At 60.1% G+C, this 15,134-nt stretch overlaps 1 protein-coding gene across 4 annotated transcripts in view; it reads left to right on the forward strand.

The window, feature by feature from the left end:
* SLC39A11 (solute carrier family 39 member 11) overlaps nt 1-15,134 on the forward strand; it is a 92,132-nt gene that overhangs the window by 8,713 nt on the left and 68,285 nt on the right. For 3 of the 4 annotated variants that reach the window (XM_053960454.1, XM_053960456.1, XM_053960455.1), the window contains exons 2-4: nt 5,829-5,942; nt 7,456-7,494; nt 11,873-12,031. In XM_053960454.1, the coding sequence (XP_053816429.1) occupies nt 5,835-5,942; nt 7,456-7,494; nt 11,873-12,031 (306 nt within the window). In that variant the 5' untranslated portion in view covers nt 5,829-5,834. Of the gene's footprint in view, nt 1-4,642; nt 4,815-5,828; nt 5,943-7,455; nt 7,495-11,872; nt 12,032-15,134 lie in introns of those variants that run through there. The other variant, XM_053960457.1, reaches the window with a different exon arrangement.

Here is a 15,134-nt window from a genome sequence, read left to right on the forward strand (position 1 = left end):
AGGTGACGCTGCCATGTCCCTCCCCTGGGTTCCTGGCACCGAGACCACCCCAGCCCGGCTGGCAGGGGCCTCTCCCGGCTGGAGAGAGCCCAGAGGGCTGGAGCAGCGGGGCAGGGGGAGCACAGGGATCCCGGGGTGCTCCCAGCTCCTGGGGCTGCCGGGGGAGCAGCAGGGCTCCAGCCTCTCCCTGCTTTGCACTTCCACCTCGTTGGGAAGCCAGGGCAAGGGAGCTGGGGGAATCCAACCAGTTCAGCCTGGCTGAACCCAGATCTGATCTTCATTAAAAACCCCATAAAATTAATGAAATGATGGCCCGGTGGGTGTTGAGGAGCCGATCGGAGCTGATCTCCATCCAGGAGGGGGGCAGCAGCAGCTGCCTGAGTCAGGAAGCCATCCTTGAGCCTTTTGAAGGGATTTTTTTTTCATTCTTTCTAGATTGGGGCTGAATTAAAGCCCATTGCAGAGTCTGCTCTGCGTCCCTGGGTGGTCCCTGGTTCGGAGGGACGCTGTACCAGCAGCTGGTTTGGTGCTGGCAGATCAACTCCTCTTTGTCCTTTTGCCTGGGAAGCATCCACAGCGCTGAAAAGCACTTTACTGGCAGGGCTGGAGAGAGGAGGAACACACAGCCCCTTCCCACACGGCCGAAATAACCCCTGGGAGAGGGGCACGGGGGTTACGTGACCACAGAGAGGCTTTAAAAGCCCTTCCAAGCGTTCTGCCTTCCCTTCCCAGCTCTTCCACAAGAGTCCCTGTGGAAAACAGAGATTTTGACCCCTGTCCTGGAAATGAGTGTTGTAAGGAGCTGGGGCTGGGATGCCAACGGAGGGGTAGGTGAGCTGGCCTTTCTCCTGGATCCATGGCAGGGAGGCAGGAATGACGGGGCTGTGTTGGGCTGGGCTGGGCTGGGAGGGGGTGCAGCTGCTGTCCCCCAGCACAGGAAGGATTTGCTGTGCAGCCAGCCCGAGGATCCCTGTGGATCTCTTGGATTTGATGATCTCTCTTCGGAGAGCCGGCCCTGAGCAGCTCCGTGATGCCCCAGCCCCCTCCTCGCCACTGCCCTCAGAGGGACCCCGCTGTCCCCTGCGGCCGTGGGGACAAAGCCAGCCCAGGCAGGGATGACCGTGCTGTTTCTGTCCCAGGGACGCTCGGGCTGGCACTGCCCTTTCCCTGCCTTTTCCCTTCCCAGCTCCAGCCCAGCAGCCCCGCGTGGCTTCGGTGGCTCTGCTGATTCCTGCCTGGAGGCGGCCTGGCTGCGTTTCAGGGATGCCCGGGCTGGGGGGAGGCTTCGCTTTCTGCTAATTAGCCAGACAAACAGTCTGGGCCACGTCCCCGCACCCCGAGGCGTGACAGGACCCGGCTGGTGGCTGCCAGATCTAATCGGGAGCGTCTGCAGCGCTGATGGATGGCGGGGGAGAGGCGCTGGCGCCGTCACCTGCGACCGGGGCAGCATCTGCACCTGCCGGGATCCAGGGCAGCATCCAGACCCTCCCGGGATCCAGGGCAGCATCCAGAAACCAGGATCCAGGGCAGCATCTACACCCGGGATCCAGAGCAGCATCGAGATCCTCCTGGGATCCAGGGCAGCATCCACACCCCGGGATCCAGGGCTGCATCCAGAAACCAGGATCCAGGGCAGCATCTACACCCGGGATCCAGAGCAGCATCCACATCCAGGGCTGCATCCAGAAACCAGGATCCAGGGCAGCATCCACACCCCAGGATCTGGGGCAGCATCCACACCCAGGATCCAGGGCAGCATCTACACCCGGGATCCAGAGCAGCACCCAGATCCTCCTGGGATCCAGGGCAGCATCCACACCGGGATCCAGGGCAGTGTCCACCCCCGGGATCCAGGGCAGCCTCCACACCCGCCATCCCTCTCTGTACCCCGGGGCTCTCCCCTCCACACCCCGTCACGGCTCCTGCTGCTTCCAGACCTCCCCGCAGCCGGTTCCTTCCTCCCCCTGCCGCCCTCCCCTTCTCGCCCCGCCGTTATTTGCCTCTCTAATTGGTTTATTGATCTCTGGAGGGGCCGGGCAGGGCTCGGCCAGAGCCGCCGCTCGCCTTGCCGGTGAATCATGTCCCGGAGCGCTGACACTAATGAGCCTTTGGCAGCCGCGGCCCGAGATCCCGGCTCCTGCGCCGGCTGTGTCTGCCTCGTTGGAGGGTCCTGCGATTAAACCGGGGCTGAACAGGCTGGCTTTGGCAGCCGGGCTTTGTTCCAGCTGGAAATGTCACGGCTGGTGACAGCACGCACTGATCCGCTCCTGCTCCCGCTGGGACTCCGCGCTCGCCCGGCCCTGCAGGGCGACCCTCGCGTCCCTCCCGGCCGGAGGAGAAGGATAAAAGCGTTCCTTTGTGCCCTGTGACCGATAGGGGACCGTGGCATGGGACCGTGACCCCGCCTGGCCCTGCCCGGCTGCTCCCCTGCCCCGTCCTTGGGGACAACCCCGCGTGTCCCCATTCCCTGTCTCGCCATCCAGGCTGGCTCCAGCCGCCGCCCCAGCCTGGCACAGATGGATTTGGGTTGGGCAAGAGCCCGGCCCTGAGCCCAGCCTGCACGGAGGGGACACTGCAGGGACACGCTGGCCGCTGCCAGGGACATCCTCAGCCGGCAGCGCCTGGTGCCAGCCCTGGGCGGGATGTGCCTCTCTGCCCCAGACAAAAAATCCCAAAGGATTTGGGTCCTGGCTGCCCCAGTGCTCCCTGGAGCTGCCCCTCGTAAGGTCTCGGTCACCCCGATGGGAGATGGCAGCAGATTTGTCCCCTTTGGGTGTTTAATGTGCATTTTAGGGGCTCTGGGTCTGTTCCTTCCCTGCTGGACAGGCAGGGCTCAGGGGGGAGCTGCCAGCCCTCCTGCCCTGGGCTGGGACACTGAGGGGACAGGCAGGGCTGGGACACTGACACAGACAGGAATGTGACACTGGGACAGGCAGGGCTGTGACACTGGGACAGGCAGCGCTGTGACACTGACACAAGCAGAGCTGTGACACTGGGACAGGCAGGGCTGTGACACTGGGACAGGCAGGGCTGTGACACTGACACAAGCAGAGCTGTGACACTGGGACAGGCAGGGCTGTGACACTGACACAGGCAGAGCTGTGACACTGAGGGGACAGGCAGGGCTGTGACACTGGGACAGGCTGGGCTGTGACACTGACACAGACAGGAATGTGACACTGGGACAGGCAGGGCTGTGACACTGGGACAGGCAGCGCTGTGACACTGACACAAGCAGAGCTGTGACACTGGGACAGGCAGGGCTGTGACACTGGGACAGGCAGCGCTGTGACACTGACACAAGCAGAGCTGTGACACTGTGGGGACAGGCAGAGCTGTGACACTGGGACAGGCAGCGCTGCGACACTGAGGGGACAGGCAGGGCTGTGACACTGGGACAGGCAGAGCTGTGACACTGAGAGGACAGGCAGAGCTGTGACACTGGGACAGGCAGGGCTGTGACACTGGGACAGGCAGCGCTGTGACACTGAAGTGTCCCCACACACAGAAGTGACACTGGGGAACGGGGGTGGCAGTTGATTTTGCTGATGCTCCTGCACAGAGCCACCACGGCTGTCCCCATTGCCACCCACGTGTCCCCAGGCAGGGCCATCGCTGCCAGCCGCCCCCAGCCCGGTGCAGCGTGTCACCGTGTCCCCAGGGCCAGCCCTGCCGGGTCACAGCTGTCCCCAGCCCTGTCACAGCCGGCCAGGGACCCCCGGGGTGGTGGGGACAGCTCTGTGTGTCTGTCCCCGTGTCCCTCCCAGCTGGCACCTGGCCCTGCGTCTGCCTGGCCCTGCAGCTAATGAGGGATGCAGCAATTATGGGGCCAGATTGATTAAATCCTAAATCAGGGAGCTTTCAAACGGCTCTGACCTTTCCCAGCTGGGCCAGCGGGGCTGAGCAGAGGCTGTGGCACAAAGCTCATGAGGATGTGTCCTTGTGCCACCCCTGCTCTGTCTGGCGTGGCACAGGAGGGGACACCGGGCTCTGTGGCCAGGGGCAATCGGTGACAGCGCTGCCTCTGCCCCCAGCAAGGTTTGGGGGTGTCCAGCTTGGGCATCAGGAGGAATTCCCTCATGGAAAGGGTTGTGAGACCTTGGAGGAGCTGCCCAGGGAGTGCCCATCCCTGGAGGTGGCACTCAGAGCTCTGGGCTGGGGACAAGGCCAGACTCGGTGACACCAGCAGTCTTTTCCAGCCTCAGTAATTCCGGGGTTCTGTGACACCCATGAGCGGACAGGTGACACTGGCCGCACTCCCCGAGTGACAGCGACGGCCGCTAGCCACGCAGCCAGCTCTGCTCGCCCCTGTGCGCTCCCCCACGCTTCCACGTGCTGCTCATTATCGATGCTAATTAGCGGGGCTGATTGCGGGGGTGGCAGCAAGGGAGGGCTCTCAGGGCACTCCAATGCCAAGGCGGGGCCGTGTCCGGGGGTCTCTCTGCAGCGGGGGGGGGGGGGGTGACAGTGACAGTGACAGCGACAGCGACAGCGACAGCTCCGCCTTGTCGCGCCCGCCCGCGCCGCCCGCCCGCTTCGCTTCGTGCCCGGCGCGCCCGCGCCAACCGCAGAGCCGCGGGCGGCCCGCCCCCGCCGCGCTGCCATTGGCTGAGCGCCGCAGGGGGCGGGGCCAGCCCGCGGACACGTGTGCGCACCCGGAAGCGGCGGCGGGACCGGCCCGGGCCGGGCGCGGGTACCGGGAACGGAACGGAACGGAACCGAACCGAACCGGACCGGACCGGACCCGACCGGATCCGACCGGCTCCAGAACCCACCGCCTGTCAGCGGGCCCCGGCGCCGCCCCGGAGCCCCAGGTGTGGGGGTTGCGGGGGTCCTGGCAGCGGCCGGGCCGCCGCGTCTGGGGGGGTTCCGGGGTCCTGCGGTGGGTCCGGGGCTCCGGGGCTGCGGGTTTTGGGGGTTCAGGGGTCCTGGGGCGGGATTGCGGGGATTCTGAGGCTGCCCCGGGGGACCCGGCTTTGGGGGGCCCGGGGGCTCCAGGATTGGGGATTTGGGGGCCTCGGTGGTCCGGGGGCTCCAGGTTTGGGGGTCTTGGGGCTGGCCGGGGGCTCCAGGTTTGGGGGTCCGGGGCTCCAGGTTTGGGGGGCTCCGGGGTCCTGGCGCTCCAGGTTCGGAGGATTCGGGTGTCCTGGAGGGCCCGGGGGTGCCGGTGAAGGGTTGGGGGGGGGATTTTGGGGGTGTTTGGGTGCTCCTGGGTGGGCTGCAGGACCCCCTGTAGGAAGGGGAATTTTCCTGGGGGGCTGGGGGGGGTCTGAGCCGGGCACGCACCTGCAGAGGTTGGGAAAAACCCTGGGACAGGGCTGGGAGAGCCCTTGAAGCTGGTGCGTGTGTATTTCTTACATGTTCACATATAAATCTGTCAATGCCTGAATATTCCATTTATTTGCTATAAATGCATCCGTGCAGGCGTGTGCCATAAATCCATTAATCCCGATTTCCAGCCTGGGTGTATTTCCATGGCACAGCTGCTCCCTGGGCCATCCCCAGGGCTTTGTTGCCCTTTTCCCCTTTCCCGAGGTGCAGGGAGCAGGTGCTCTGTGGATTTTCACCTTCCACACCAGGAAAACCGGGCTGGGGGCACAAAAAGGGGCCTGGGCGAGGTCTGACCCCAAATCCCACTGGGGTTCTGCTCCAGGTGGGATGTGCTGGGTCCCACTGAGCTCAGCTTAAGTTACAAAGCCTCACCTAAGGGGGAGAGAGGAGCTTGGGGGAGGATGGCCGAGCTGGCTGGGAGCCCTGCGGCGCAGAGGGGTTTGGGGGGGATTTGGGGGCTCTCTGGCTGTTCTCCCGAGCTCGATGCTGTCTCCTAGGCCAGCATGATCCCGGGGCTGGGGCCGGTGCCGCAGGCGCTGCTGGGGACGCTGCTCACCTGGGGGCTGACGGCGGCGGGCTCGGCGCTGGTGTTCGTGTTCTCCAGCGGGCAGGTGAGCCCTGGGGACCCCACAGATCCCAGTCTAAGGGCAGGTGAGCCCTGGGGACCCCACAGATCCTGATCCGGGGGCAGGTGAGCCCTGGGGACCCCACAGATCCTGATCTGAGGGCAGGTGAGCCCTGGGGACCCCACAGATCCTGATCCGAGGGCAGGTGAGCCCTGGGGACCCCACAGATCCCATCCAAGGGCAGGTGAGCCCTGGGGACCCCACAGATCCCATCCAAGGGCAGGTGAGCCCTGGGGACCCCACAGATCCCATCCAAGGGCAGGTGAGCCCTGGGGACCCCACAGATCCTGATCCGGGGGCAGGTGAGCCCTGGGGACCCCACAGATCCCATCCGAGGGCAGGTGAGCCCTGGGGACCCCACAGATCCCATCCGAGGGCAGGTGAGCCCTGGGGACCCCACAGATCCCAACCCGAGGGCAGGTGAGCCCTGGGGACCCCACAGATCCCAGTCTGAGGGCAGGTGAGCCCTGGGGACCCCACAGATCCTGATCTGAGGGCAGGTGAGCCCTGGGGACCCCACAGATCCTGATCCGAGGTCAGGTGAGCCCTGGGGACCCCACAGATCCTGATCCGGGGGCAGGTGAGCCCTGGGGACCCCACAGATCCCAGTCTGAGGGCAGGTGAGCCCTGGGGACCCCACAGATCCTGATCCGGGGGCAGGTGAGCCCTGGGGCAGTGCCTGGGATCCCACAAATCCCATAGGATCCCATCCAAGGGCAGGTGAGCCCTGGCATTCCTCCTCAGCCCTGGCATCCCACGGGATCTGGGCTGTGCCCTGCTCATGGCTGGCTTCTCCTGTCTGCTCCCAGCTCTGAGGGGCAAGAAGAGGGAAAATCCAGCTCCTGTCCCACCACTCAGGAGGGGAAGGAGAGCGAATTGCTGAGCCTGGGATGTGCTCCTGGGGCTCTGCAGGCACGGGCAGGGCTCTGGGCTGGGAGCAGCAGCTCCCCTGCCTCTAACCTGCTTTTGCTGCCACGTTTCCAGGGCAGGATTTGGGTCAGAACGAGCAAACTGGGGAGTTTAAGTCATCCTGGATCCAAATTTAGAGGCCCCCTTGCCTGGGTGTTCCAAATTGCCCAGATGGATTTATTATTTATTATTTATTATTTATGCCTCGGCCTTGTGATGATTTATTCAGGAGGTGGCTGTGCCAAGTGAGGCTCCCTTTGGAGGAGCACTTTGGTTTTCTTCCTTGGGGAGGGGACAAAACCCGTCCTGGGGTGGCAGGGACACTTCCACTGTCCCAGGGTGTCCCAGCCCCAGTGCCCAGCCTGGCCTTGGGCACTGCCAGGGATCCCGGGGCAGCCACAGCTGCTCTGGGAATTCCATCCCAGGGAACAACTCCTTCCCAAAATCCCACCTAACCCTGTCCCCTGGCAGTGGGAAGCCACTCCCTCTCGTGCAGAGTCCCTCTCCAGCCTGGTGACCCCTCTCCCAGCTCTGTGGCAGTGCTTTCTCCACCAGTTCAGGGTGGTTTGTGCTTGTTTTTTTTTTCCAGAGGCGGATCCTCGATGGGAGCCTGGGCTTTGCTGCAGGGGTGAGTGCAGCATCCTCCTCCTCCTCCTCCTCCTCCTCCTCCTCCTCCTCCTCCTCCTCCCCGTGTTCTCTGCAGCCCCTCCACGCTTGGTTTGGTTGCCCACTGGAGTTAAAATCCCTTGGATGATTCCCTGAGGGCAGGGAAGGGCTCAGGCTCCTGCTGGCACCGAGCTGCCCACGCTGCTTTGGCTCCTTGCACTCAAACCCCCCCTCCCCCGTTTCCTTGGGTTTTTTGGGGGGCTCTGGGGGCACTGGGATGGCCAGGAGAGCTGTGCTGGCTTGGTGCTTCCCCGTGGATGCTTTAAACCTTGGGAGGAGAGGGAAGAGAGAGCTGCAGCTCTCCGTGGAGCCTGCATGTGAAGTGCGGGGCTCCTGGCAGCTTTTCCTGGAGGAAAACCTGGAATTTGGGAGCTGTGCAGGGCCTTGGCAACGTGGGGCTGCCCCAGGTGCTGGGGCAGGTGGGGCCTCACCCAGACTCACTAAATCTTGGTTGTTTCCCTCATTAAGGATCGAGTCCAGCTGCTAAACCCCACCCTGCAGGTGCTGGAGGGCACCTGGGCTGTGCTCTGGGGGGAGGTGCCCCTTCCCCACCTGAGTGCTGGGGTCACCTGGGCTCTGCCAGGTCACCCTGCCAGCAGCTCTGAGTCAGCCCTGCCTGGCCCAGGTGTGGCTCAGGGAGCAGAACTCCTGCAAACATTTGCTTTTCCCTCAGCTCTTTCAGCTGGCAGGGCTCAGGGCAGGAAGGGGGAATTGTTCCTGGGGTGCCTGGAGGGGCCAGGCAGCCCTGGGGACACTGGGGACAGGTGACACTGGGGACAGGTGACACTGGGGACAGGTGACACTGGGGACACTGGGGACAGGTGACACTGGGGACACTGGGGACTGGGGACAGGCAGCTCTGGGGACACTGGGGACAGGTGACACTGGGGACACTGGGGACAGGTGACACTGGGGCCAGGCAGCCCTGGGGACACTGGGGACAGGTGACACTGGGGACAGGTGACACTGGGGACAGGTGACACTGGGGCCAGGCAGCTCTGGGGACACTGGGGACAGGTGACACTGGGGACTGGTGACACTGGGGACTGGTGACACTGGGGCCAGGCAGCCCTGGGGACACTGGGGACTGGTGACACTGGGGACAGGGCTCCCCCTGAGTTTGAATTTTCCCAGCTGGCCAATGTTGCCATTGCTTGGCCAACAGCTCTGTCTCCATCTTTTCCGTGCCTCAAAATGGTTCAACAACACAAGGAACCTTCCCCTTCCCCCCTTTTGTTCCCCTTTCCTCCTTTTTCCCCTTTCCCCCTTTTTTCCCCCCTTTTTTTTCCCCCCTTTTTTTCCCCCCTTTTTTTCCCCCCTTTTTTTCCCCCCTTTTTTTTCCCCCTTTTTTCCCTTTCCCCTTTTTTTCCCTTTCCCCTTTTTTTCCCCTTTCCCCCCTGGGTGTGTGTTTAAACTGAACTGGGCTGCACTGGGAGCATCCTGGCAGCTCAGGCTGCTCCTGCTGGTGCCACAGGTGTCACCTGAGCTGCTGGAGGCACCTGTGCAGCTCCTCCCTGCAGCCCTGCCCACCCTGCCTTTGCCTTTTCCCTGCCTCAGTTCCCTCTCTGGCAGTCCCAGCTGATCCAGGGTTCTGCATGCAGGAGCCTCCGAGGTGATGTGTTTCCATAGAGACAAAGCTTTGCTTGCTGGGGCATCTGATGGGAAATTTTGCATTTTTCTCTTAAATCTTCATATCCTTAAATGAGATTTTTTTATTTATTTCCCCCCCCAGCCGTTCTCTGTGGTGCTGCAGGGCTGGGCTCAGGCACCAGGACCAAACACCTGCAGCCCCTTTCCCTGCAGCCTGGCACAGCTTTTCCTCTGCCTGGGCTGCACTTTGCTTTTTCCCTGTCCCAGGTGCAGCAGGAAATCCTCCTCAGCCTTCCCCAGGCACTCTGGGATCAAATATTCCCTTAAAACAGCACCAGGGATTCACACAGCTCTGCTCAGGCTGCTTAATGGAACCTTTATGAAGCCAAGTGGAAAAGTTTGGCAAGAAAAGTGCCCTGCCAATGTCTTCATCTTCCACCTGCCTCTCCCACCTCCTTTTCCTGGATTTCCTGCTCCCCACCTTTCCCTTGGTGTTCCCATTCCCACCCCAGGGATCCCACCTGGGATTCATGAGGGATTTAATTGTAGCCCAGCAGGGTGGGTGGGCTCAACCCAGCCCTGGGTGTGAAGGTCGTGGCTCAGTTTATTCTGAATTTTAACATAAAAGCTCCTGTGTGGCTCCACAGCCACGGGGGCAGTGCTGGATCTCTGGGCTTGGGGGCTGACGAGAGCTTGAAGCCCAGAATTTGGGGGATTCCTGCACTGAATCCTTGTGGAAGGAGATGCCCAGCCCTGGGAGAGATTTGGGTTTAAATCCTGCTGTGTTTGGAGGGATTCCCAGCAGAGTGAGGGGCACGGATCTGCATTCATTGCCCCGGGCTGGTTTTTTGTCTCCTGTCCCACTGCTGGGCAGGGTTTGGGCTCCCCCAGTGATGCTTTGGGTCCCTGAGCTGCCTCCTGCCTGCTCTGTGTTTGCCCAGTCCTGCTGCATTCATGGCATTGTGGCATCTTTGGGGCACAAAGGCTGTGAAAGTGCCCCAAACCCACTTTGGGTCCCTGGCTCCGTGGGGCTGGAGCGAGGGGAAGGTGTGGAAAATCCTCTCTGGTTCCAGGCTTGTTGATCCAGGGGGATTTTCCTCTTTTATTCCTGCCTTTGCCACCAGCTGGCTCGGGGACACTGAGGCCTGGGTGCTGTCCCTGGCTGGGCCACTGCAGGGCTTTGGGATTAGTGTGGGTTTGTCCCTTAACCCGGGTTGTTGGCAGAGCTTTGGGATCAGTGTGGGTTTGTCCCTGAACCCGGGTTGTTGGCAGAGCTTTGGGATCAGTGTGGGTTTGTCCCTTAACCCGGGTTGTTGGCAGAGCTTTGGGATCAGTGTGGGTTTGTCCCTGAACCTGGGTTGATCTGCAGAGCTTTGGGATCAGTGTGGGTTTGTCCCTTAACCCGGGTTGTTGGCAGAGCTTTGGGATCAGTGTGGGTTTGTCCCTGAACCCGGGTGTTGGCAGAGCTTTGGGATTAGTGTGGGTTTGTCCCTTAACCCGGGTTGTTGGCAGAGCTTTGGGATCAGTGTGGGTTTGTCCCTGAACCCGGGTGTTGGCAGAGCTTTGGGATCAGTGTGGGTTTGTCCCTGAACCCGGGTTGTTGGCAGAGCTTTGGGATCAGTGTGGGTTTGTCCCTTAACCCGGGTGTTGGCAGAGCTTTGGGATCAGTGTGGGTTTGTCCCTGAACCTGGGTTGTTGGCAGGATTCCTCCCCTTTTGTCACTCCTGGGACCAGCTGGAGCCGGGCTCTGAGCCTGCCCTGGGTGGGCAGGAGCTGGCTGCTCCAGCAGATCCCAAATCCCACCCTGGGCTGAGGGCAGGCTGCTGAAGGGCTCCCTTGCAGCTTGGAGTGTTCTGTAAACCCATGACAAAGCCTTCCAGCACCTGGGGTTGATCTGCAGAGCACAAAGAAACGGAATAAATCCCTTTTCCTGCACCTTGGGCTGGCTCAGAGCTGTGGCAGCTCCCCAGGAGCCCTGAGCTGTGGGATCCTGGCAGGATCTGGGGGCTGAGCTCTGTCAGGGCTCTGTTTGCCGTGGGGAAATGATATCTTAACGTGAGCTGACAACATAATTCTCCAGAGCCTCTCCCTGCTGCCTGTGTTGCCACGTTGGGGTGTGTGGTTGTTTTTTAAAGGAGGTGGCATTTGAAATATGAGGTTTGACAGCCGTGCTGAAGCCTGACATGACAACCCTCGTTCTTCTTACTCACAGCCAGCTCAGATTTACACAGCCCCCCAGGGACTGGTGTCTGCAGCAGAGGCAGCTCCCTGCTCCCTCCTGAGAAGGGGCTGGGGGTGGCAGAGCTGGGCAGCAGCTCCTCTTGGGGGCCTTTGAGCTGCAGGAGAGGAGGTTTGGGTTGGCAGTTGGGAGGGAATTCTCTGGGAGGGTGTTGGGACACTGGCACAGGGTGCCCAGAGCAGTTGTGGCCGCCCCTGGATCCCTGGCAGTGCCCAAGGCCAGGCTGGACAGGGCTGGGAGCATCTGGGACAGTGGAAGTGTCCCTGCTGTGGTGGCACTGGATGAGCTTTAAGGTCTTTTCCAGCCCAAACCATCTCGGGGCTCTGAGCAGCCTGCCAAGGGAATTTCCTGGGGTTCTGGGGGCTGCTGGGCAGAGCTGGGCTCACCTTTCCCCAGCATCCTCCTGCTGCAGCCTCTGGGCTCCTTCCACTGCGTCCTGCACCCATTTCTCCTTCGGGATTTCAGCTTCTCTTCCATCCCACGGGGTCTCACCACTCCCCTCTGTCCCCAGGTGATGCTGGCAGCGTCCTACTGGTCCCTGCTGGCCCCGGCCATCGAGCTGGCCGAGGAATCCGGGACCTTTGGGGCCTTCTCCTTCTTCCCTGTGGCCGCGGGCTTTGCCCTGGGGGCAGCGTTCGTGTACGGGGCTGACCTGCTGCTGCCACTGCTGGTGAGTGGGAACTGTGGGGCTGGGGAATTGTGGGGCTGGGGAATGATCCCAGTGCTGGTCAGTGGGAACTGTGGGGCTGGGGAATGATCCCACTGCTGGTCAGTGGGAATTCCCAGTCTGGGGGCTCATCCCAGTGCTGTCAGTGGGAATTGTGGGGCTGGGGAATGATCCCAGTGCTGGTCAGTGGGAACTGTGGGGCTGGGGGCTGCTGCCACTGCTGGTCCGTGGGAATTCCCAGTCTGGGACTCATCCCAGTGCTGTCAGTGGGAATTCCCAGTCTGGGGGCTCATCCCAGTGCTGTCAGTGGGAATTCCCAGTTTGGGGGCTCATCCCAGTATTCATCAGTGGGAATTCCCAGGCTGGGAGGTTCCTGCCCTTCCTCCAGCTGCAGGGAAGAGCAGCTGCTGGGCATGGATGGATTCTCTCCCAGATTTAATGATTTTGTGATTTCCCCTGGCTCTGGCTGTGCTGGATGCAGCTTTAGACTCGCTGAGCTCTGTATTTTTTTTTTTTTTTAATCTTGCTGTTTTTCCCCCCCACTTCACACCTCTGCTTTTGTTCTTTTGGCTGGCAGCACTCCTCAAGCAGCTCAGGTGTGACCTCGTGTCCCAGCCCGGGGGCTTTGTGTGCAGAGCTGCCAGCCCTGGCAGTGCTGCTCAATCCAGGCAGGCAGCCTGAGACTGCTGCTAAAAATATAAATAAATGGGGAGCTGGTGGATTTCTGCAGCTGGGAAGGCAGGAATGGTGCAATCACTGAAGAGATTTCCAAACATTTCCAAGGAGATCCTTCCATTTTCATACTTAGCTCAGTGGGATTTTATTGGCCTGTGGTTGTGAGGAAGGAATGGGAAGTTTTTAGGAGTCTGTAGCACCAGAGGCTTTTTTTTTTTTTTCCTGGCTTTTGGAGCCTTTCCTGACAGGGTCACAGCTCCAGCTCCAGTTGGGTGCATCCTCAGCTGGGAGGAGAAATGCTGGAGGTTGTGGGATCGCTGGATGTTGTGGGGTTGCTCTGTCTTGGTTTGAAAAGTCAGGTGTCTGCTAAGGAAGGCAGGATCCTCCCCTGAAATGGAAAATGCAAACCCCTTCCCTCTGAATTATTATGATTTTGAAATTAAGGGGCTCTCAGGCAAAGATATGGGAATAGGAATAACAGTTCTGCACTAGGGAAAAATAAAAACACGAATGTAATAGTACAAACAAACAAAAAAAAACCACTGGCAGAGTCAGAGCAGGCCCTGGCAGGCTGTGGGTCAGGCTGGTGGCAGCAGTGCCATTCCATGGGGGCTCAGCCCTCCTGCAGTGCCAGCTGTGCTTCTGCTGGAGCAGGATCCTGGACAAGGCTGGAGTTTTCCTCTGGAGCTCCAGGGCTGCTGGAGATGGGCCTGGGCTCCCTCTGGGAATGCAGTGGGGCAGAAAGCTGCTCCTCTGGGAATGCAGTGGGGCAGAAAGCTGCTCCTCTGGGAATGCAGTGGGGAAGAAAGCTGCTCCTCTGGGAATGCAGTGGGAAGAAAGCTGCTCCTCTGGGAATGCAGTGGGCAAAGGCTGCTGTGGTGTCCCAGGATCTCAGATTGTATCCAGGTAGGAATGCTTGGCTCCTCCCCTGGGCACAGCCTCTCCCCATGGGATGATGGAATTTTCTCAGCCATGCAGGGACACTCACTGGCCCGTGAACAGAAGATAATTAATAATTATTGGTCCATGAACAGGAGATAATTATTGGCCCATGAACAGAAAACAATAATTATTGGCCCATGAACAGGAGATAATTAATAATTATTGGCCCATGAACAGGAGATAATTATTGGTCCATGAACAGAAAACAATTAATAATTATTGGCCCATGAACAGGAGATAATTTTTGGCCCATGAACAGAAAACAATTAATAATTATTGGCCCATTATCAGAAGATAATTAATAGCCCATTAACAGGAGATATCTCCTGCAGGGAGGATTGGCGGTGGCAGGGATGAAGAACACTGCCCAATTCACAGCAGAGAACTGCCCCAGGATGGGAATTGAACTCACCCCCAGCCTGAGACACACTCCCATGCCAGTGGGTGAAATGCCCCTGCTGAGCCTCTCCTTCCTCTCCTCGCCCTCTCTGGGTTTTTTGGGGGCTCCCAAACGCTTGCAGGATTCAGGAGCTGCTCCTGGATCCCCTGGGAGCTCTTTGGCTCTGAGCTCTGCCCTTTCCTGCTGCTCTCCCTGTCCCAGGGTGTCCCACTGGGCTGGGCTGGATGCTCTGCCTTGGGCTGATGTTTCCCAGCAGGATGGAGAAGCAGCTGGAGCACAAGCCCCACTTGGTGCTGGTGGCTGGAGTTGGTACTGGGTGTTTACTGGGGGAAGTGAAATTCTCGTGTGGGGAGGAGCGGGGTGGAGTGACAAGGACGGGCAGGGAGGGTGCTGGCCTTGCAGGGAGCAGTGCAGGTGTCAAAACATCCAATATATCCTCAAATCCAGGTGTAAAAACATCCAATATATCCTCAAATCCAGGTGTAAAAACCATCCAACATATCCTCAAATCCAGGTGTAAAAACCATCCAACATATCCTCAAATCCAGGTGTAAAAACCATCCAATATATCCTCAAATCCAGGTGTAAAAACCATCCAACATATCCTCAAATCCAGGTGTAAAAACATCCAACATATCCTCAAATCCAGGTGTAAAAACCATCCAACATATCCTCAAATCCAGGTGTAAAAACCATCCAAGATATCCTCAAATCCAGGTGTAAAAACATCCAACATATCCTCAAATCCAGCTGCAATGCTGCTGGGAGCAGAGCTGTTGTCTCCTGGCTGGTTTGCTCCGTGTGGGACAGGCTCATCCCGTGGGAATTCTGCTGGCTGGGATGTGGCCAAGGAGGATTTAGACCCTCAGAGGAGCTGGGGGAGGGTTTTTATCCCAAAATAATGCTGCTGTGTGTGTTTTCCTCCTGGAAAAGGGGCAGGAGCCACCCTGTCGGGGTCTGCTTGATCCAAAGGCTGCTTTTCCTCCCCCTGGATGCCTTGGGAAGGGTCAGGAGAGCTGGCAGGGGGTGGGGGGCTCTGTGTCCCCCGCCTGGAGCAGCAGGAATGGCTCCTGGAGCTGGGCAGTGGCT

This window comes from Vidua chalybeata, chromosome 19 (genome assembly GCF_026979565.1).
Source record: "Vidua chalybeata isolate OUT-0048 chromosome 19, bVidCha1 merged haplotype, whole genome shotgun sequence".
NCBI classification, from domain to species: domain Eukaryota; kingdom Metazoa; phylum Chordata; class Aves; order Passeriformes; family Viduidae; genus Vidua; species Vidua chalybeata.